General features: G+C 48.5%; 1 protein-coding gene across 1 annotated transcript; it reads right to left on the minus strand.

The window, feature by feature from the left end:
• Positions 1 to 1189: 1189 nt before the first annotated feature.
• Positions 1190 to 11713, minus strand: TRAPPC3 (trafficking protein particle complex subunit 3). Its single transcript, XM_082614450.1, has 5 exons — positions 11541 to 11713; positions 4030 to 4127; positions 3688 to 3787; positions 2420 to 2602; positions 1190 to 1954 (listed from the first exon to the last, which is right to left on the minus strand). The coding sequence occupies exons 1-5, from the start codon at positions 11580 to 11582 to the stop codon at positions 1835 to 1837; spliced, it is 543 nt and encodes a 180-aa protein (XP_082470576.1). The 5' UTR covers positions 11583 to 11713; the 3' UTR covers positions 1190 to 1834.
• Between the last annotated feature and the right edge of the window lie 4729 nt (positions 11714 to 16442).

Here is a 16442-nt window from a genome sequence, read left to right on the forward strand (position 1 = left end):
TGGGAAAGGAAATATCCAAAACCTCACGCCATACAAACAGCTGCTGGGAAGTTGGTTGTGGTCTGGGAGGAGAGGAAGGGCAAGGGCCCCCCTGGAGAAGGAAAGGGTGGTGCAGCTCACTTTTCTTGGCAGGGTCCAGACACCACTCAGACGTTTTCCACATCTGGGGCCCAGCCTTCATTCCCTTCATCTCTCCTTCATTCACTCAAACTCTGGTGTGACTGGACCCAGCATTGATGGGCGCTGAGGATACAGTTGACCAAAATGGGGTGCACACCCTGGGGCCCCCAATTGTACTTGGAGGGGTAGGTAAAGAGGCTCAGAGAAGGATGGGATCCCTATACTTGGGGACACAAAAGTGATCTTTCCTCTCCTCAGCGGCTTAACCCAGCTGGAAGAGGCAGGCCGTGTGCTCTGGTGCCCCAGTACCCTTGTCCTAACCTTTATGACCAAGACACACTTCAAGCACAATGCTCCCCTCGTCTCAGGCCTGCCTACTAACCCCAGGGAAGGCATGGGGCTCTGTTTCACCCCAACAGCCTGAGACCTCAAGGCCCTAGGCCATCCCCAAGAACAGTGCTACCAAATATGGCCTGACGACCTCTGATCGCTCCCTTTAAAAGCTATCCTAAGCTCTGTGACACTGAGAGGGAGCCGCAGGCCTGCTCCCCCACCCTCCCACAGTGCGAACCAGGCATCACAGTTAAGAACACGGGCTTTGGAGTTTGGCTGGGGCTTTGAATCCTAGCTTTTCCACCTACTAGCTGTATGACCTTGGGCAACTTGGGCCCTCCTCCTAAAAATGGAATTATTGTGAATTAGATGATACATACAAAGTGCTCGGTACCGTGATGACACATGGTAAGCACTCAATAAATGGCACCCCAATACCAAGGCTTACATGGTCTTTCTAGCCAAATCCTCCAACTTGGTGGCCAAGGGCCCAGGATAGTCCATTTTAGGCATGTCTGGGATAATGGTCTGCTTCCAGATTTTGCTACAGACAGTAGACTCAAAAGTGACTCTGAAGGGGCCTCATTTGCTCCCGTTTCCCAGACTCTCTGGTCCGTGGGAAGAAGCCATTCCTAGACCAGATGAAATCAAGGTAGGGCACAGGAACTTTTAGCAGGTCTCCTCACCCCACTGTAACAAAATTCCCAGGGCTGAGCAGAGAGAAAACATGACATGATTGGGATTTCACTCAAGAATGTGTCTTTATTGAAGAACTTGTAAGAAAAAAAGATGGACCCTCTGTAAAAAGAGATGTTGCCTCCAAACAGCAGGGAGGAAAGAGAGACCTGGGTGGCCTCCCAGAAGTCAATGTTTCTGGTATGACTGGTTCCCCTTTCCTGGCAAGCACTACAATGTGTCACACTACAGCTAGCAAATCCGACCCACCCCTCCCAGCTTCTCCTCCCCTGTCCCAGTGAATCCTGGATTCCCTACGGCCATTCACCAATGACTTTCTGAAGACCCAGGGACAAATGTGCTAGGCTTGCCTCTTAATGGGGCCAAAGTGGGTTCTACTTTGGAAAATTCAAACAGGAATGTAAAATGGTTTGAGCTCTTTCTAGTCCAACCAAGGATGACTACATCCAGCCCCTTTGAAGGGAAAGGGAGCAAAGAATTTCCCTCCTGAATGTGCACACTTGTAGGGTAAATGGACTATATCACAGTCCTCTCTTTATTAACATGGAGAAGGGAAACAAGGTTAGAAGAATATATAACATCCGTGCTAAACAGTCACTGACTTAATTCTAGAGGGCAGAGGGAGCACTGAGGCTTTCTGACTCCAACAAGGCTCCTGCCAGCTACGCTGAAGTCCTGGGGATGGTCATTCCTCTCCAGCTGGGAGGTTGTCCTCAATCCGCCTGATGAACCTCATCCGGATTTCTGTCACACCGTCTCCTTTCAGGGTGTCCTGGACAAATTTGGCCTCCACAGCCATCTGGACCTGGGGGACAGTGCGAAAATGAAGGGGCAGCTGCCTAGCCACAGCCTCTGGGAAACCACCAGGGATGGAGCTATAACTGACTCATCCACAGTAGCCTAAACAAGGGGGCTGGTTTCCACATGGACAAGATTGCCAGTTCCTGTGCAGAAGGCAGTGGCCCCCACCCAATAAGGGAGACTTAGCAAAGAACACTCACAAATCAAACTGTCACCAAATAAGCCAATCTGGAAACAGATGTTCCTGGGCTCTGAGGGCTGAGCGTACCACCCTCCCAGCCTAGCAGGGAGCATCAACACCATGTGGAGATTTCCAACTTGGATCCTACTTGGCAGCATCACCACCTCAGGCAGCGAAGCTGGGGTGAGCTAAAAGCCCTTCTGTTCACTCTCCCATTCATTCCGTTCAAACATTTATTAAGACCCTACTACGTTTCAGGTGTCTCAGAAGGTAAAGAGCTGCACTCACCATCTCCAAGGATCCTCGCAACACCCCACACAAGAGATTGGAATAAATAAGGGACGAGTGGTTATCAGGAAGTTCCACAAAGTCCACCAAGGGATTATTTTCCAAAATGAGGGAGAATTCGTCACCAGCTGGGCTCCAATTGGTGATGCTTGGAGTGATGCCCAAGTACATCTTGAACGCCACCTGTCAAAAAACACACAATGGCACTGTGAGGAAGAGCAGTAGGGGCTGTACGACAGGGAAGGTGATGTGATGGGACCAGCAAGGGGAATTAAATGGTTCAGGAAAAAAACTGTGGCCTCTGCCAAGACACTGAAGCTTCAGGTATTCAAGGCAGAAAAGGAAAAGCAACTGTGCACAATTCCACACCCTTCTCCTTCAAGGCATCATACAATTAGGTGACAACTTGCTGATTACCTGCACTTCTCAGTGGAAAGGAGCACTGATCTCCTGACAGGGGTGGCTGCCCTGAAGCAGCATCTAACCACAGAGCGGTCCCAACACTTTCCTGTCCTCTCTCTGTGCTATCTGAACCCTTCTTCTATCACCACAAAGCTACAGGTGTTATATCATTTATTATTAACCCTATAATATGTAACACTAATATTATTAATAGCAAACACTTTCTATATACACACTACAATAAGGGCATTCATTTTACCTGAATGCTCATGTTCATTTTTTTCATTTACTCCTTACAGAAACCCTATGAGGTAGCTCTTATTTTCTTCATTTTAAAGATGAGGTGACTGGTAATTAAAGAAGTTAAAAATAACTTACCTAAGAACTACTAAGTATTGGAGCCAGAATTTGAAGCCAGGTTTGTCTGTATTCTTTATTTTTTTTTCCCCTAAGATTTTTTTTTTTTTTTGGATGTGGACCATACTTCCTCGGCAGTCCAGTGGTTAAGGCTTTGCCTTCCAATGAAGGGGGCGCGGGTTCGATCCCTGGTCGGGGAGCTAAGATCCCACATGCCTCACGGCCAGGTTTGTCTATATTCTTAACCCCCATGCTACTCTGCTACATCTGCACAGTTGAAGAGATCTGGCTTTGATTTTAGTGGGTCTTTAATCCACAGGGATGATCCCAACCATTCTTCCCTTTTTCATAATTTGTGTTATTCCTAAACCACCAGGAAGGCTTCTTTGGTCCAAACAGCTGCCTAGCTATTCTTCTGGAATAATAAGGGCCTTTCTAAGGGAGCGAGTGGTAAGCAGTGCCTTCCAATGACAATCCTTCGGTATGGCCAGCTGGCCCAGGATAATGACCTTGGCAATGACATCTGCAGTTTCCCGAAAGTCATGGCACCTCCCGACATTTGACCGTGCCAAGAAATCTTCAATCAGTCGGACTCCAATGTTATAGCCCCTGGGAAAGAAATGAGAGAACAGACTATATTATGCAGTCTGAATGTCTTATGTCTGAACATAAGGCTGTTGGTGGTAAAGGGAAAACTAGGACAATCCCAAAACATCCCAATAAATAAGCAGTGGAAACTACCCAAAGTGTTGGTAACGAGAGTGAACCCTGTTCTGGGCTCTAAGGGACCATGTAGATTCGGTGTGCTCAGGAGTCCCATTACTGTCTCTCCCACAGAGGAGCTCACTCACATTTTGTCCAGCTGTTTATTCACATCTTCATCATTTTCATAGTCCTTGCACAGCTGGGTGACTAGAGCCCCATAGGTCAGGGTGAAGAGCTCAGAGCTCTAAAAGAGATTCAAAAGGCAGTCAGGACCAAGCCACACAAAAGAGAAAGTTTGGTGAGAGTCTGGATGGGCCTCAATGCAACTGTCAGAATTCAAAGGAAAGTTACTTGTGACTGGTGGGAAAGACCATCACCCCCTGTGGAGTAGCCAAAGAATTTAGCTCCCTAGGGTCAATGTGTCAGGGCTAAAACTAGACCCACTAAAAAACAGGCTGTGAAAGGTACCTCATGCACTGAGCAGTCACCCTTCCAACACACCAAGGTGGACTTCTGCTGATGAAGTCCACTGCACTAATGATAACCCTCTAAGTCACCAACATGGGAAAAAGTAATGTTTCTCTTGACACATAGCTAAAGTGTTTGCGGGAAAGGGATAACTCTGAAAGGAACACAATCTTTTGTGTACCTGGAACACAATACTGACCTAGACTGGTTTCTATTACAACCACAGTTGAAAGCACAGAAACTCTCAGATAAAGAATCCTGTCACCTACTTACCAAAAAAGAGAGATGTGGAAGGTGAAAGGAACAGCAAATACCAAGACTACAGAATAAAAGCAGCAGGTTGGGGGAAAGGTATTATCGGAGTTAAACAAAGTGAGAAACGTGTTAGCAGCACATTTGGATCAATGTACTCATACAGAAACACGGCTGAAAAATCAAGATTGCTACCCAACCAGTCCTCTTTTTTTTTTTTTTTTTTTTTTTTTGCGGTACGTGGGCCTCTCACTGCTGTGGCCTCTCCCGCTGCGGAGCACAGGCTCTGGACGCGCAGGCTCAGTGGCCATGGCTCACGGGCCCAGCTGCTCCGCGGCATGTGGGATCTTCCCGGACCGGGGCACGAACCCGTGTCCCCTGCATCGGCAGGCGGACTCTCAACCACTGCACCACCAGGGAAGCCCCAACCAGTCCTTTCTGAATGGAGGCTTGTCAGACTTGGAGCAGAGCGCCTCTCTGTCTGCAAGTCTTCTGGGGAAGAAAGTACAACTAACATTAAGGCCCAGGCTCCCACGGCCCAATGCTCCTCACCTCATCCCCATGGCCTGGTGATGAGGTCACTGCAGAATAATAATGTGAGGGACTTCCCTGGTGGCACAGTGGTTAAGAATCCGCCAATGCAGGGGTCACAGGTTTGAGCCTGGTCTGGGGAAGATCCCACATGCCGCAGAGCAACTAAGCCCGTGCACCATAACTACTGAGCCTGTGCTCTAGAGCCCGCAAGCCACAACTACTGAACCCACGTGCCACAACTACTGAAGCCCGTGCACCTAGGGCCTGTGCTCCACAACAAGAGAAGCCACCGCAATGAGAAGCCCACGTGCCACAATGAAGAGTAGCCCCCACTCGCCACAACTAGAGAAAGCCCGCGTGCAGCAATGAAGACCCAACGCAGCCAAAAATAAATTTTTAAAAAAAAGAATAATAATGTGAATGCCTTTTGCTTACATACTACATTCTATTTTTCATTATCTCATTTTTCACCCCACAATAACTCTGTAAAGCAGAAAGGGCAGAAACTAATCTCATTTTAGAGATGAGGAAACTGAGCCTCAGAATGGTTCAGTAGTTTGACCAAGGACAGATAATTATTACTTTTATTTTAAAATTATTTATTTATTTATTATTTATTTTTGGCTGCGTCACGTGGGATGTTTCATTGCGGCGGACAGGCTTCTCTCTACTTGTGGCGCTCAGGCTCAGTAGTTGCAGCATGTGGGCTTAGCTGTCCCACAGCATGTAGGATCTTAGTTCCCCAACCAGGGATTGAACCCACGTCCCCTGCATTGGAAGGCGGATTCTTAACCACTGGACCACCAGGGAAGTCCCCAAGAGACAGCTAACTATTGACAAAAGTAATTTGGGGGGACAAAAACCAGGAGTTTCTAAGCCGATGTTCATTCTGTCCACTGTTCCCCACAACTGCAATATTAATAACCTCCCCTGAAAAACAAATAAAAGGGAGTCAAAGAGAATCAGTTTCAGAATAAGTAAGCTCTTTGAATTCAACTAAAACAGATCAGGATGTCTCCAAGAGACCATATACCAAATATGGCAATTAAAGGGAAGCTATTAAGGAGGAGAATAATTTTTAGTAAAGTTAAGGGTTTGGCACTAGAATGGCTTAGGCATGAATGCATGGAGACAATCCAGCAGTAACCAGTCCATAGAGTTGGCACCACGGCATTAAATCAGGAGAGCTTTCCTTCCATTATTAATGAGTCCTTGGATGGAGACTCCAAGAGCCTCAGCCCACCATGATGCCAAGTAACATGCATATCATGATGTTACCAAGCACTTTATACATGCAGCAGCCCCCAGTTTACCAATAAGAAAAATCAAGGTCCTAAATAGATCTGTCGGTGGTCACAGAATCAATATGCCTGGGATCTGGGAATAGGGTCCCTGATGCAGGTTCCCCACACCCTCTCTTAATTTGTAAGTCTATCTCCATCTTCAGTTATGAACCAAGCCTATTTGGAATAGTGCATGACATAAATATACAACTTAAAGGTCTTCAGACTTTAAAAATAGGAATGAGCTGTGGTATAGAAAAAATCATTCAAAGTTTACTATGTACCAGGAACTACCTAACAGGAGGGAAAGAGGTAATAAACTGAATAAATAAAATAAATGGTTTGCCAGATGGTGAAAAGTGCTATGGAGGAAAATAAGCACAGAAGGAGATTAGGGAGCATTTATGTTTACCTATATGTGTGTCGGGGGGGGTTTAGTTTTAGATAGGGTAGTCAGAGAAGGGCTCATTAAGATGATATTTGTGCAAAGACCTGAAGGTAGTAAGGGTATCTGGGTGAAAAAATTTGAGGCAGTAAGTGTAAGGCCCTGAGGTGGGAGTATGTCTGACATGCGTGAGAAACAGCTAGGAGACCAGTGTGATTAGACAGGAGTAAACACAAGAGAGAATAGAAGAGGAAGTCAGAAAAGTACCAAGAGGTTGCAGAGTCTGAAGACCCTTATAACTTAAGGTTCCATGGGACCTTAAAGGTCAACCAATTCAACCAGTCCCATTTCTTCACTGAACATAAGCACATTCTTCCAACAGAAACATGAATCTCTTCTGCAAAACTTCTACTTTCAGACTGCTTTAATTATGTTTAATAATAATGATGATTAACATTTATAAAACTTTCAGAGTGTCTTCACAGATACTTATTGAGCTTTATAACAACCATGAGAGGTTAGCAAAACAAACATTATTTATCCCCATTTTACAGGAGATAGGTTAAGTAACTGAGACTCAGTCTTCTTAGAGTTGAGCACTGTCCTGTAAGTTACTATGTCCAAAAAAAAAAAGGTATGTCATCCTAAGCCACTGCTTAATCTCCCTGAACATCAGCTTTTCCCATCTGTACAATGGCGATAGTATTATCTGCCCTTCAGGGTTATCAATGAGATAATATGTGTAGAGTACCTGCTGCACAGTACCTACTCAAGAAATAGATATTGTGGGACTTCCCTGACTTCCCTGGAGTGGTTAAGACTCCGCGCTTCCAAGGCAGGGGGCACGGGTTCAATCCCACATACTGCTCACCAAAAAAATAAATAAAAGTAGATATTGTTATTTTTGTTCTTAAACGGGTTCTCTGTGGTGTGGTGCCAGAAAGCACCCTGAACTAGGTTCAAAGAGGGAGATTCTGAATCGCTATAAAGAACTTTAAAACAATTAGTAAGGCATATAGAAGGATGCTCGGTTTATAGTCAGAAGACCTGGTTCTGAGTATGGACTTGTCACTAGTTGTGAGACTTCATCTGTCACTTCACTTTGCTAAACTTCAATCTTCTCCAACAAAAACAGTAACAGTGAAATATGTCATGCCAATCACAGGGTTGGTAGGAGGGTCTAATGAGATCCTGGACTTAAAGATGCTTTGCAGACCAAGAAACCACAAGAGTGGTTTCATACTGGCAAAGCCAAGTACTTCAGGCACAACCTGAGCAGAGCAAGTAAGCCAAGCCCTACACTCAGGTAAGCTACTGCACGGTTTTCAGGCAGCTTGCAGTGCCCCAAACAAAACATCAAAACTCCTTAAGGGGCTGATCTTTTGAGCTAATGCTCCAAGGTACTTACTGAGTCATACTTACTATTTTTGTCAACACAAATAATCCAGTGTGACTGCTCCCCAGCAGCTGGGGAAGGAAGGTCAGTAACAGGACTGAGTCCATCCCTCTTTTGTCACTTTCCAGCCTCCTGTCATGGAGATTCTGAGTGCTGCTACTCAAGTAGTAACTCGCCTGCGCTCTGGAGAATAGAGCCACAACACAAAAGAAGGGCAGGCCTAAACACACTAAGGTTAATATCTTTCCTGATAAGGATGCTTGTATGGTGACCATTTTGTAGTGTATAGTAATATCGAATCACTATGTTGTGCACATGGAACTAACATAGTGTTGTAGATAAACTATACTTCAATTAAAACAAAAAGGATGCTGGGAATTCCCTGGCAGTCCAGTGGTTAGGACTCTGTGCTTTCACTGCAGGGGGCACAGGTTCGGTCCCTGGTTGGAGAACTAGGATCCGACAAGCACAGCAGAAGAGAAGAAGCTTGCTAGCTGACATTTACTGAGTGTCAACTGTGTTCTTAGGTGCACTATCACACTGGTAGCTTTACATGCGATACCTCAGTTAATCCTGAGAACAACCTTATTATATAGATACTATTATTACCTTTTTAGTGGGAGCTTCCTAGTGGCCTAACAGTTGGGATTCCAGGTTTTCACTGCCATGGCCCGGGTTCAATTCCTGGTCGGGGAACTGAGATCCCGTAAGCTACTTGGTGTGGCCGAAAATAAGTAAATAAAGATGGTGAAACTGATGCTTAAAACAATGAAGAGGGCTTCCCTGGTGGCGCAGTGGTTGAGAGTCCACCTGCCGATGCAGGGGACACGGGTTTGTGCCCTGGTCCGGGAGGATCCCACATGCCGCGGAGCGGCTGGGCCCGTGAGCCATGGCCGCTGAGCCTGTGCGTCCGGAGCCTGTGCTCCGCAACGGGAGAGGCCACAACAGTGAGAGGCCCGCATACGGCAAAAAAAAAAAAAAAAACAATGAAGACACTTGGCCAAGGTCACATAAGTAAGCAGTGAAGCCAGAACTCAATCTCAGACAGTACCATTCTTCTGTGTTGTGTATTTTTCCACCTCTCTCATTGAGTATGTGCTCCTCAAGGTCAGGGACTAGGACTTCATCTCTGCATTTCCCACAATGCTTTGCACAGAGCTGGGACTCAGGAAAAGTTTGCTAGACAAATGGGCTGTTTCTGTTTGCACAGACAAAAAGCAGAGATCTAACTACTTGGGCATATTAACCATTTAAGTTTTGGAAGGCTTACCTGGGAATGCAGCAATTAACAGAAGGTTGGGCTGATTGGGAAGTGGGCTGCTAGAGGGGGAGACTCCAAAGGCAGAGAGGAAAGAAGGGGAGCATGTCAGAACCAGGGGGCTACAAACAGGATCATGTGACAAGCCTCGAGTGAGTACCAATAGGAATTGAATGACAGGATGCACCAAACCTTCATGTTGTTCATTCAATATAGATTGCCTAGTGCCAAGCATCATTCTAGGTGCTGGGAATGGAGCAGTGAACAAACCAACCCCTGCCCTCATGGAGTTTACATTCTCATGGGGGAGACTGAAAATAAACAAGTAAGTATAGAATCTATAATGAAATATTTTAAATGAAATAGACAGTGCTTGAAGAGAAACAGAGTAGAGTAAGAGGAGAGAGAACTAGTCAGGTGGTCAGGGAAGCCCTCTTTGCGAAGATGATATCTGAGTAACTGAATGTGAGGAGTAGCTAGCTACCCTCTGGGGAAAGAAGTTCCAAGCAGAGACTACAGCAGTAGCAAAAGCTTTGAGGCCGGAATGCACCGCTACCCCTCCCTAATTCCCTCACTTCACCAAAACTGAGTGAATACTGAGGGCTGGGGGTGGGGGGTGGAGACTGAAGGTTCCTGCTAAAATGGTATTAAAAGTTTCAATATTGGTTTCAGGTTTTTAAAAAAAGGTGCAAAAAAGAGCTAGATATGAAAACTAAACAGGAAGACTTCTCATATCCATTCATATCATAGGAAAAGGAGGGGAAAGCAAACATTTACCATGCCCCATCCATTTTACACTACCTCACTTAATCCTAGGGAGGTATTATTGTCCCCATTTCATAGATAAGGAAATTGAGGACCAATGAGAATTCCAACCGATATCCATGCTTTTTCCCCTACATGAAATTGTTGCCTAGCAAAATATTCTCTCCTTTTTCTTTTTAACTCAGTATTTCCCCCAAAACAGGAATTCACAGAGTATATTCGCAGGCCCACAAATCCTCCCCAAATGTAAGTAAATGTCTCTGTATATGTTTGTCTATTTACTATTTCTGCGAAAAGATCCACAGCTCTCATCAACTTCTCAAAAGGGATCTGAGAGAAAATGTACAGTACTACTCTGGAGTAATAGGGCCTCCTGCTGCCCATTTTTGGTGGCTATTCCTGGTATAAGATGCAAAGGTGTGAGGGAAGTTTAGTCATCCCCTCTAGAGCTGAGTGTCAACAAAAGGCCCCTGGTCTGTCCCGCATGCAACCTTCAATAACTCAGTCTGTAAACTGGAAAACAAAGACAAATGGGCAATTCTGGAGGAAATAAGAATATGCCAAAGAAAAGGAATACCTGTCAAGAAGTCCCCTCAGTTTGGATAAAAACATCATCCACGTTACTTTCCAGGCCCAGCCCCCATCTGCAGCCAAACTTCATAGGACTAGATGATGTCCCACTATTCCCAGGACAAGAAGGGAGCCTGCCCGCCATTCACCAGAGGGAGAGCACTTACTCCCTACTCTGGCCCACCCCTTACACTTGCTTTCTGGCAAAACCAGTAGCTGAGTGTGAGAGACATTATGGTCTAGTAGTCTGAAGCATTAGCTTTGGGGTCAGAGCGATATGGGTTCAAATCCTAACTCTTCCTAGCTGTAAACCTGGGCCAGTTATGCAACCTCTCTGAGCTTTAAAATGGCAATAACATTATCCACCTGAGAGAGGTATTTTGCGGATTAAATGATAACGGACATAAAATGCCAGGCCCAGTACCCAACACACAGTAAGAGAGCAACAGTGGGAGTTACTGTTATTGCCGCCGTCGTTGTTGGTCTTGCACCCAACTGCACTCGGGGGAGGGGTCTCCGAGCTACTGCAGGGGCCCTCCAACCTGCCTCACACCCGGGACCACCCCGGAGCGATTCTCCGCTCTCGACCCACCAAGGAGCCTCCTCCTCCTTCCTTCCAGCGGAACCACCCCCTCCCAGCGCTAGCAAAAGGAGCTTTCCCAGTTGCGACTCGCGCCCCGCGCCGGGCCCCTTCCCCCGAACACCTCCATTCCGCCCCGCCCTCCGAGGTCACACGCTCCGGTTACCATTTTCTTGCTCTCGGTGCCACGGTTCGCCTGCCTCGACATGGTGCCGGCCGCCTTACCCCACCACAACACAGACCCACTCGGTGACCCCTTCTAACACCGCTGGACCCAGTTAGCGGCCCCTCAACATTCGGGATTGACCAGCACCGATCCACCGCGCCTGCGCGGACTGCCGCGGAGCACCACGGGACTCGTGGTCCGGCCAACGAGGGTAATTCCCGCCCAGGAAACGTCGGACTACAACACCCAACAGCCTCACTGGAAGCACCGGCCCTTAATGTAGCAGGACTACAACTCCCAGAGCGCTCCGCGCACAGCGAGCTCTTGGAGCCTGGCTCCCTCACGGGCTGCGTTATGGCCGCTGGGTGGCGTCCGCAGCTTGCTGTAATCCTGTATCATCCACACACTTCCCTTTCCTCCCCACCACCCCAATCCCTCCACTGCCCCACCTCCACTCAGTGATGCTCCGCAAATTCCTCTCTCGCCAGGGATGGTCTTGGAAAGTCCCTCTTTCAAACTAGCTTCTTGCGCTGTTGCTGCAATTCAGAGCCAGAAGCTCCCAGGATGTCCCAGAAAACTGGCCATGGCTCATACACAGATCTGGTTTCTTCTTTACAAAAATATTCAATGACCACCTACTATGTGCCAAGCATTTCGTCAGTGGCTTTCTCTTCAAACTGTCATCTGCCTCCAAACCCCAAACGCAGCCAGCACCTGCATCCTACCACTGTGGCCTCCTGATGAAATATCCAGGTTGATAAAGTTCAGGTCACTTTCTCCCTCTCCCTCCCCTAGAACAAGTACACAGCCTGGTTACCAGAAAAGAAAGATCACCGGTGTTTGTAGCAGTCAGTCCTGGATTTTAATCCCAGCTTTGCCATTTTAGGCAAATTGCTGGATCTCTCTCAGTTGTTGTGAAGATTGGTGAGACATGCATGCAGGCACTTGGCACAAAGTGCCAAATGTGCATTCCCTTTCTTCTAGCCACTCTCTAAAAACTCAGCCCAGCAAACAGGCCCCAGAAATACCAGCGGAATGTGCTGGCCGCACCCTCACCCATCACCAAGCGGAAGTCCTACAGTCAGTCCCTGGCTATAGCTCTTTGGTTGCAGCCCCAGCCATCCCTCCCTGGCTGGTCAATTCTGAGAGGGCTTGGCTGGGAGTCCCTGAGCACCCACTCCTCACTTAGGAGAGCCTGACTCTGTGGCAGCTCTATTCTAGCCCCTAGCCTTCACCACGACAACCAGCTTGCCCAGACGTGAGCCATCCTGGCTATCCTGGCTGGGGGAGTGGGGGTGGGGTTGGGCAACAGGCTGCTCAGCCTGATAAGCCAGCACCCAAGATTTCCCCAGTCTGTCCCTCCCGTGCAGGACCAATCATTATTACACTCTTCTCCCTGTGGCACAGACATTCTGGGGCCTTCCTAGAGGCAGTGACCTTTGACTCTCCCTCCTGTGTCAGTGCCTTGGCTGAGGGTTCTGGGAAGGAACATGAGGGTCGGCTGGGGGTGAGGATGAGGAAGCAGGGGTGGGCTAGCCCTTGGAGGCCAGAAAAGCTAGAGAAGAACCTCCTGCATTCCCAGGAGAAAGGACAGCTGAGGTGAAAGCTGCAGTTGGCTGGCCTGTCTGTTGGTCTGGGCTCCTCCCTGCCGGCTGCCCTTGGCTGCCCACAGAAACCTGAGTCACAGTCACAGCCAGCGCTCCACCCCACCCAGCCTGCTGTCAGGCAGGGTGGGTCTGGAGAGACTGAAGGCGGAGCCTCTCCCCGCCTATCTTATAACCTCTGAGATTCTTCCTCTCTCTGCCTGTGATTCCTCCTTTAAGAATTCCGCTTTTTCTTTGGGACTCCTCCTTGGAAAGTCAGCAGTACTGAATTGAGGGTGGGGGTGGAGTCCACCTCAGGCTAATCTAGAGGGTCTCCTCCTGGCTCCTTAGCGACTTCTTCAAGGGCTCTCATTCCCAACTCCCAATCCCTCTCCATCACCCCTGGGGCCAGGACATTTAAGAACACCAGGCACCCCCTCCCCACCCTCATCTCCTTTTCCCAGGAAAAGAATGCAGCAGGGACAGCTTCCCATCCCTAGCAGGGACTCTAGACGCCCCTTCTCAAGAACCCAAAAGGTTGAACCTCTTTAGTCCTGGATCTGAGTTCCTCCCCCTCCAATCCTTCTCTGTTACTTCCCCTCTGCAAGAGCTGGAGGGAGGGAGGCCTTTTTGCAGCTGGTGTCAACCTTGTCCTTGAGGACATTCCCCAACCCCAACCCCAGAGGGTGGGCCCTGGAGGCTACAGCTCCCCAGCAGAGTGGTCTGGGTTAGAGACCCCTTCTTGCTGCAGGGCCTTGGGTGTAGGGTGGGAGTCAGAATCTGATATCTGTTCTCTCAAGCTGCCCCCACCATGAGGCCCCTCCTACTTCCTACTTGTGTGGGAGTGGAGACAGCCTCCAGGGCCTTGGTCCCAATTCATATCTCTTTGTCACATCTCCCAGTGATTTCCTTCACCTCTCCATCAGGTTCATCTTGGACCCTGCCCCACCAAAGCTAGGAGGTTGTAAATGCTCTTGCTCCTGCTGTCCCCCTAGGGGGATCAGGAAGAGAACATGTATCTGATTTCCATTCAGTGACCTGTCTCTTAGCCCCAGCCCAGCCTCATGGTGAAACTAACAGCTCATTCAAACCTGTTTCCCTGGAGTGGGGAAGGGACTGCCCTGGGCCGTAGGGGAGGAACAGGGGAGGTCACAGAGTTCCCAGCCCCTCACTGAAGAGGGCAAGACATTCTCAGACCCCTGTGAAACTCCTTGCAAGTGCCCTGCTTGCTCCTTCTCTGTGATGTCTAATACGTGGAGGGCTACATGGAGCGCTTTCACTCAGCCCCAAACTCAGAGACACCCACTCTAAACCCCATCAGTTGCCGGGGCCTGGGATCCACCAAGGATCCTGGTCAATTAGGGGGCAAACGAAGAGGAGCCCAGTCCATCCGCCTACTCCAACTGCATCAATCACAGGACATCGGTGCTCTCCTGGCTCCCCTCAGTCACCTTCCCAGGACTCGCTGTGCAGGAAGCCTCCTGGGGCTGGCCAGGAGAACTGTCCATCAAGTTGTCTAACTCCCAGATGTCCCCACCACTAGCATCTTGCGAGGAGGTAGGTGCAGGTGCCTCCACCCTCAGTCTAGGGAAGGGTTCCTCAACCTTGGCGGCATTGACATTTTGGGCCAGATGATTCTTTGTTCAGGAGGTGGTCTTGTGCGTTGAAAGATGTTAAACAACATTCCTGGTGTCTAAGTACTAGATGCCAATAACACCCCTTGTTGTGACAACCACAAAGGCCTCTAAACATTGCCAAATATCCCCTGGGGAAAAATATTGCCTCTGTTGAGAACCACCGAGTAGGTTAATACCATATACTGTCTCTTTGCAGGGGGCTCCTCAAAGTCAATCCTAGATCATTAGACACAATGGAGGATTTCCAGTTCTAAAGCACTGCTCACTCTTCTCCTCTGAAGAACATTGAACAGCTCCTTAATATCTATATTGTGTAGATCATGATGCCAACTGGCATTCAAATCCTCCTATATAGGCCATCCCTGGCCTATCTCTTCATCTTCAGCTCCCATTTCCCCCTCTACTATTTTTTTTCTATTTATTTATTTATTTAGTTAGTTAGTTAGTTTTGGCTGTGTTGGGTCTTCGTTGCTGTGCGTGGGCTTTCTCTAGTTGCGGCAAGAAGGGGCTACTCTTCGTTGCCGCGCATGGGCTTCTCATTGCGGTGGCTTCTCTTGTTGTGGAGCACAGGCTCTAGGCACGTGGGCTTCAGTAGTTGTGGCACATGGGCTCAGTAGTTGTAGCTTGTGGGCTCTAGAGCGCAGACTCAATAGTTGTGGCGCATGGGCTTAGTTGCTCCGTGGCATGTTCCCCCTCTACTATTCTTAAGCTCTAGCTACAGAGGGTATCTCACTATTCCCACCAATATATGTCTTTGTCCCTACTGTATCCTCAAGATTGTGCATGGGGGTGGGGAAGAACCATCCCAGATGTCTCTCCCCTACTGGGTTCGGTTCATGAATTCTGAGTCTAGTCACTACCTGGCTCAGAGTGGGCCTGGTCAGCTCTGGAAGATGCAGGACCTGAGGTCTCTGACCTCACAAAGGACAGTGCTGGACTCTACCATCCACATGGTCCCCTCACCCTGCAGATGGGATGGCTGACAACAAAGATGGGGGATCTGCTCCTCATCTTAATCTGCTTTTACTTTTGAATGCCCATCATCATCATCATATTTGTTAAGCACTTCCTATATGCCAGGCTCTGTGCTAAGCACTTCATCTGTGTTGCCTTATTTAACCTTTACAGCGACCCCATGATACCTCATGGTATTATTATTTTCCTGATTTTATAGGTGAGCTAACTGGGTTTCAGAAAAGTTAAGACAGTAGCTTAAGGTTACCAGCTCCAGCTGCAGGCCTTCTAGCATCATCCTTTTCTAATGTTTTGGGACTGGGCAAGGTAGTATTCCCTCCCTGGCCCTCAAAGAGGGTTCAGTCCCCCATCTACTCACTCCTCCCAGGACAGTCTGCTCCCAGGTTGCCTGAGACCCAGAACTTTTGTTCCCAACCCTCCCCCTTGAAATGACTGCTCTCTGGAGCTGCTCAAAGGAAGGAGACACTGGCAGGAAAGGGGGGCAGGAGGACAACATATCGCTGGGCCTAATCTCTGGGCAATGGAGAACTAGACAACTGACCTTCTGGAGGTCAGGACAAAGGGCAGGGATGGGGTGGGCAGGGCCCAGCTGCGTCTGCTCCTTCCACCCCTCAGTCAGTCCCTGCAGCACCATCATCGATCCACCTTCCCAGCAAGCTCCCCCCCTCTCTGCCCAGGCTGGGCCCGACTTGGCATGAGGCCCCACC

Source organism: Mesoplodon mirus, assembly GCF_964341445.2.
Source record: "Mesoplodon mirus genome assembly, chromosome: 3".
In the NCBI taxonomy this organism is placed as follows: Eukaryota; Metazoa; Chordata; class Mammalia; order Artiodactyla; family Ziphiidae; genus Mesoplodon; species Mesoplodon mirus.

What these genes read in the sequence shown, in the direction of transcription:
- TRAPPC3 (XM_082614450.1), bottom strand. Translation starts at nt 11,582, where the DNA reads ATGTCGAGGCAGGCGAACCGTGGCACCGAGAGCAAGAAAATG. An exon ending in GCACCGAGAGCAAGAAAATG is followed by an intron (nt 4,128 to 11,540) that starts GTAACCGGAGCG and finishes AATCTCTTTTAG; the next exon opens with AGCTCTGAGCTCTTCACCCT. An exon ending in CTGCAGATGTCATTGCCAAG is followed by an intron (nt 2,603 to 3,687) that starts GTCATTATCCTG and finishes GTTTTTTGACAG; the next exon opens with GTGGCGTTCAAGATGTACTT.